Source organism: Cyprinodon variegatus, unplaced genomic scaffold (assembly GCF_000732505.1).
Source record: "Cyprinodon variegatus isolate N-32 unplaced genomic scaffold, C_variegatus-1.0 Scaffold627, whole genome shotgun sequence".
NCBI classification, from domain to species: Eukaryota; Metazoa; Chordata; class Actinopteri; order Cyprinodontiformes; family Cyprinodontidae; genus Cyprinodon; species Cyprinodon variegatus.
In genome coordinates this window covers 297,083-303,229 of record NW_015151080.1, presented here as the reverse complement: position 1 = coordinate 303,229, position 6,147 = coordinate 297,083, and the positions used below count along the sequence as shown (strand labels likewise).

General features: G+C 43.1%; 1 protein-coding gene across 1 annotated transcript in view; it reads right to left on the bottom strand.

Annotated features, from left to right (window-relative positions):
* Positions 1 to 6,147, bottom strand: part of LOC107096487 (brain-specific angiogenesis inhibitor 1-like) — a 218,576-nt gene that overhangs the window by 95,150 nt on the left and 117,279 nt on the right. Inside the window, exon 14 of the mRNA XM_015393149.1 lies at positions 573 to 716. Within this exon, the coding sequence (XP_015248635.1) occupies positions 573 to 716 (144 nt within the window). The remainder of the gene's footprint in view (positions 1 to 572; positions 717 to 6,147) is intronic.

The window sequence follows — 6,147 nt, the reverse complement described above, 5'->3', positions numbered from 1 at the left end:
GATTCCTGATGGGGGGGCAGTCGTTAGAGGCTGATCGCCCCTCGCTACCCCCTCATTACCCCCTGTTCACTACACCATACACCATCAGGCTGAATGTCAACCTGATCGGAAAATACTTGCAAGACTGGAAATTCGTCCCGAAAAGGGCAAAAAAATCGCACAGTTTATGCCCAGCTTTATAGAGGCAACCAGATCATCCAGTCAGATTGGTTCAATGTTTTCTATCTAAGGGAAACCAGCTGATTGTTTGAATGTTTTCTCTCGTCTGTAAGCAGGAATGAAACCTTTAGACGGGATCAGAAATAAAACAGTTTTTGTTGCAGCTGCTGAACAGCGGGGAACGTAGGATCCTGCTCTTCTATTTGCAACATTAAACCCCAGCGTGTCTGTGTGCTGATCTAAGCAGGGGGCGCTGCTCTGCAGATTAATGGCTGTAAACACTGTTTCAGAAACGATCTAACAGGGTCTGATGAACACACACATGCACATGTTTCAGTTCTCAGACGCTGGTGGCACTGGTCTGGAACCAGTAGACTGGAGTCAGAGTAGACTGGATGTTTGGGAGCTCCTACCTGCCGTTCCTGTGGACAGGATGTTCTTAGGGATGCTGACTCGGTCCTCAGAGTTGCGGGCCCAGTCCACCATTCCCCTCCAGCCCTTCATGGGGAAGTTGAAGTCGGTGTGATCCAGAACGGGACGCTTATGGATGCTCAGAACTGTAAGAGAAGGAACCGAGTGTTGGAGGTTTCATCCATCAAGCATTTACAGTTAACAGAGGGTTCAACATGGAGAGAAATAAGAGCTGCTGTTCCTCTTCCTGCCACAGAACCAGGTGAAAATCATTATTTCACTCATCATAGAAGTGACATATTTAATCTAGAGCATATTATTAGACACCAGCATTTGCTCAGTAGATGGACGTCTGAGAAGCGGCTGCAGCAGAGGAGGAATCAGAAAAGCTTTTTTAAATTGCGATGAGCAGGAGCTTCCCTGCATGCTGGATTTTAAACGTTATTTCTTCTCTGCTTCAGCTGTTTCTAAAGAAGTCATCCTAACCCCTCCTCAGGGAGAGGACAGGCTGTGGGGGGGACAGGAAGCCACCATCAGTCAGATCTCCTACAGGCTGGATTCCTCAGTGAGATAAAAACCAGCAGCAATAAAACCACAAACATCATGAAATGATCTCAGATTTATTGACTTTCAGCATCTAGTTTATCTGTTCATCCACCTTCAGTTAGAGTTCAATCTGAATCCTGGACTGACTTTGATGCTCACACACAGCCGAACTTTCTGAAGGACTAATATTAACAATCTCTGCTTTTTCCTCCCCTATCCGCTCATCTCCTTTAGCCAAAGCTAACGGAGGTTGAGTGCAGCTAACTGTGGTCAGGGCATTTTGAGTCAAGGTTTTTTTCCTCTCTTCCACTGCTCCTGAGTCCCGCCTCTCGGTGTGACATCATCGGATCTGTTGCTTTGAGACATAATATTATTGGGGTCACATTTCACTGACATACAGAGTAGCTACATGGTTGGAAGAGACACACAGCAGCACTCAGTGAATATTAACCAGCAGCTACCTGGAGCACCTCCACCCTTAGAGCGCCCCCACCTTTAGAGCGCCCCTCCCTTGGAACGCCCCCACCCTTAGAGCGCCCCCACCTTTAGAGCGCCCCCCCCTTGGAACGCCCCCACCCTAAGAGCACCAACTTTCCTCACTAAGTTACAGCCTTGGGCTCACAGGTTTTAGAGGACTGCAGGCAGAGGCATCTCACCCAAATCTCCGCTCAGTGGAGGTTCTAATAATCTGCTCTTTAAAGCTTCAGATTTAAAGCTGAAGGTTATTTTTAATTATTATTAGGATTCAGTTTCTCCATTTCGTTGTTTTTGTATGTGCTGCTGTTATAGTTAGTGAACTATAGAAAAAAATCCTTTATTTCAGTAACTTCTCTAAGTCAAGAAATGTCTTCAGGACTTTATGTCATTTAGGAACATTTTTTACTACCGTAATAAAAACACAACATTTCAAGTTAGAATATGACACCAGGCCTATAAAAACACACTATAGTATTTACAGAAATAATGATCTTATTGAAAAGCACATTTACTTCCTGTTTAAATGGTTGAAAGTTAATCAGCCTAACAGGCCTGATTGGGCCAGAAGCTGAACTGTGCGGCAGGTCAGCTGCATTGCTGCCTACAAACATCAGCTTTTCTTCAAGGTTCTGCTGGGATGTAAGAACCATCAGACTGATTGTTCAGGACTGGAGCTTTTTAAAGGAAAAGTACGGTCAAATTAAGAATTCAAATTCATTAAATCACTGTAAACATTTTAGTTTTAGGTATAAATAATGATCCCTGCTGACCGGACTTTAAAGCCTGAATAAAACCAGCAGAAGTTCATCCAGATGTGTTATAAAAACATGAACAATTTGGCTTAAATCAGGAAGACTGAGACTGCTGCTAAATCAACCGGCTGTGGGATGCATCCTGGAACAGTTCTGCATATCTGGTCCTGTGCTTCAACATGGCCGAGTCGTACCAACATGTTCCAGAACCCGACACGCCTGCTTCCAACTGTCCTCTGGTTCCCTGCAGGTTAGAAGATCCACTACGATAAGAAGGTATCCATTTATTTCTAAAATTATTCCAGAGAAAGTGATGAGGGTTGGATTAATGAAAAGCTCTGCTTGAGCCACAGCCCTTCCAAAATAAAAGCCCATCAAAGGGTTCCGGTGCATCCAAACGAGACACCTAAGGTCTGACAGACTTCCTCTGTTGATGGCGTTAAGCTCCACCCATCCTGTCCCTTTTTAGTGTCCAGGTAAGAAAGGAAAGATGCTGAATTTTCATGCGACAATAAAATGAAATGATTTTCTGAAATCTTGAAGTTTAGTGACTCATCATCCTCCAAAGCATCTCTTTGGCTCCTCGTCGATACGTGAAGCTAAAGAAATGAGAATAAATAGGTCTTTAATTTCCTTCTGAAAGTAGGGAACTGAGCACAGGATTTCAGACAAAAGAAAAGGAGAAATAAACCTGCAAACATCTAATCCACCAGATATAATCTTTAAAGGACCACAAAACCACGGAGGCCGGACATGAGAGGTCCAGCTTCAGCCGCTGTCCCCAACCTCACCTCAGGGGGGCTGCTGTTGCCTAGCAACAGTGACAGCGTGAATCCCAGAGCCGGAGATACGGATTTTCTTTTTTCATCACATCTTAGAAGCTAGAGTTCATTTTTTACCTGATGTGTCCAGAGTATTATTGTTTATTCCTCCAGTATAAGTCCTACAGTTTAAAAACACTTTTGTAGAAGTTAGAGGATCAATTTTAGCTTTTTACTCCAGTAAAAGTGTAAAAGTACAATTTTTTAAACTACTTAAAGTATAAAAAGTAAAAGTAATGCAGGAAAAACTGTAAAGGCCAGAAGCTTTCCTGCTCTACTCTATTAAAGGAACATTTCTCTACAATTCTAGATGATAATTTCCTTAGACTGTATTGTCTTAGTTTTATAACTAATGGTAACAGAGTCACATTTAACTTTGCATCATCTGGAAAAACAGTTTATTTTGGTTTGCGGTGAACAACAAGTTGGAGTCCAACCACAAAGAAATTAAATGTCTGGATGAAATTAATTATTTTGATGTTTTTTTGGTTTTTTTTAAATACCAACAGTTCACAATGAAAATGAGCTTAAATAAAACTAATGGGTCTATTTTTAAAATGTTAGGAGTAAAAGAAAAACGAATTATTCCAGTAAAGTATACATAGCCAGCATTTCTACCTAAGTATTTGTACTTTATTGACGCCTCTCCTGCTCACATTATCTTTAGTGACTGTCGACAGGAAACAAATGAGTGAAACATATTGATTGAATGTGTATAAAGATAATATCTATAAATAATTATTCAGAAATGTCTTGATCTGGCCTGATTGCTCCACCATTACTTTCACCTGCCGTTTTCCCTCCCTGCTGTAATTATCATTTATTCCTCTCACCTGTTTCCTTTGCTTTAAATTCTGTTCAGCCTGAGCATTCAGGGCCAGATCATTAGATTTTGTTTTTTCTGTTCATTTGATGTCAGGGTTCATCTCCTGGATCCTGGCGGCCAGTGGAAGGAGGGTTTTGTGTCTGTCTCGTCTTCTGCTCGTCCACTGTTCCTCCCCTGCTGAGCCCTCAGAGTTGTTGGCTCTGTAGGCGGGGAGGTTCAGTTTTTATCCCAGTAGCCTGGTTCCACGTCCTGTCTCTGCTACCCTCCACCACCGAGCCTGCCCGCATGTCCGCCTGGTCACGCTCCCGGACTCAGTCGGACTCTGAACCTGCCTGGGAGCTCCAGGGTTTCTGGAAGCCTGGATCCTGTCGTCTGTCTGTTCCTGCCTGATCTGTAACCCTGTCCAGGATCGGCTTCCTTCAAGTCCTCCAGGACTGCAGCAACGGGGACACTCTGGGTGGCGCGCGCCGCATCAGTCTTCAGTCCAGCGGCTGGATGGCGCCCCTTTCCAGGGAGATGGACTGAACTGTTAAACCAGGTAAGTGACCAAACTGATAACCATCTTCTGCCAGATGATCGTGGTCACTTACCTGTGTTTCTCCCATAACCAGAGTGTCTGAGGTTGGGCGGGGCCCCGCCCCCCTCCTGCAGTCGCCATGAGCCACAGATCCAACAGCATCACTTTAGTTTCAGTTTGTTTATGTCTTTGTTCTAATAAACGTTTTGAACTTTCGTACTGACTGTCTCACCTTGAATAATGGGTCCATCTGTCCCGTTTATGACATTTTCCTTATTAAACAAAAACCCAATAGGAGGAAATGCATCTCTTTGGAGCAAGAGGTCAGCATAAATATTCAAAAGCGTATTTTTTTTTCGTAAGGCATTTACTAATAAAGGTAAAATATGTTAATAATAATAATAATAATTTAATTTTATTGATCTCACATTGGAGAAATTCACTCTCTGGATTTAACCCATGCTGCCATTTTAACCCATGCTGCCATTGTGCGGCGCCCGGAGTGCAGTGTGAGGTTAAGGGTCTTGCTCAGGGACCCAGAGTGGCAGTCTGTGGGAGTGGGACTCAAACTCAGAACCTCTGGATTCTAAGCTCTATGCCCTAACCACTAGGCCACTCCCCCAAACTAGTTGATCATCACATCTGATTTGGTGTCCATAATATTTAGGAGGAATGTACTGTTTCCTGTCTGGATCACTGAGGAACTCTAACCACTAAGCAAAACCTAATGGTCAGCTAAGATCCTCTGAGCTACAACGAAGCAAATAATCCCAAAATGAGCTGCTGGATATAATCTGACTGAAATATATACGTGTTTGACTTCCATCCCGTAGTTAAACCCAGTAGTAGGTTATGTTGGAGAATCAGGAGAGGAGGGAAGGCCGCCTGGTCAGCTGGCAGTGAGCGATGGAGGAGGCAGCTCTGAACGATACTGCAGCCTTTAAAAGTTTGTTTTGGGTGATAGAAACTGGAAGATATCACTTTTAATCCCAGTTCTTCCCTCCCTCGTCCACCATTGGTGAAAAGCTTTTGCTAATATTTGACCTTAAGCCTGACTTTACTCTGCAGAAGCTCCACTGTGGAGCGAAGCAGAGAGACGCTCCAAGAAGAAGCGCTGATCACAAAATAAAAGTCAGAGATTAAATAAGCACAGCAACTCATTCAATGGGATTAAACAAATAAAAAAGCCCTGCTGGGATTAGAATAGAGACCCTGTTCTTCACAGTTCACTGGATTTTCTCCGCCTCACAAACTCTCCTTTCTCTTCTGCAGACGTAACAATATTATCTCTACAGCTCTTCTATTGAGTTTCCAAAGGTCACAGGTCATATCCACACTAATTAAGCTCTTTGTCCCTGAGTGTTTACCAACTTTAATTTGACCAATTTTAGCTTTTGTTCTGTAATCAGCCTTTCAGCTCATGTCACTCAAAGACTTTTCTCTTTATGGACCCAGTTTCTCCTACCGGCTTTAGTAGTATCTTGACTTCAGAATGAGAACCTGTTTCCTTCATGGACAGAATGATGACTAAACATTTATGAACGGGTGCTGTAGTTGATGAACCTGGTACCTTCATGTAAATGACCTTCTCTATGCTCAAACATGTCATTTAATTTGTTTTTTTTTTTTGTGTAATTG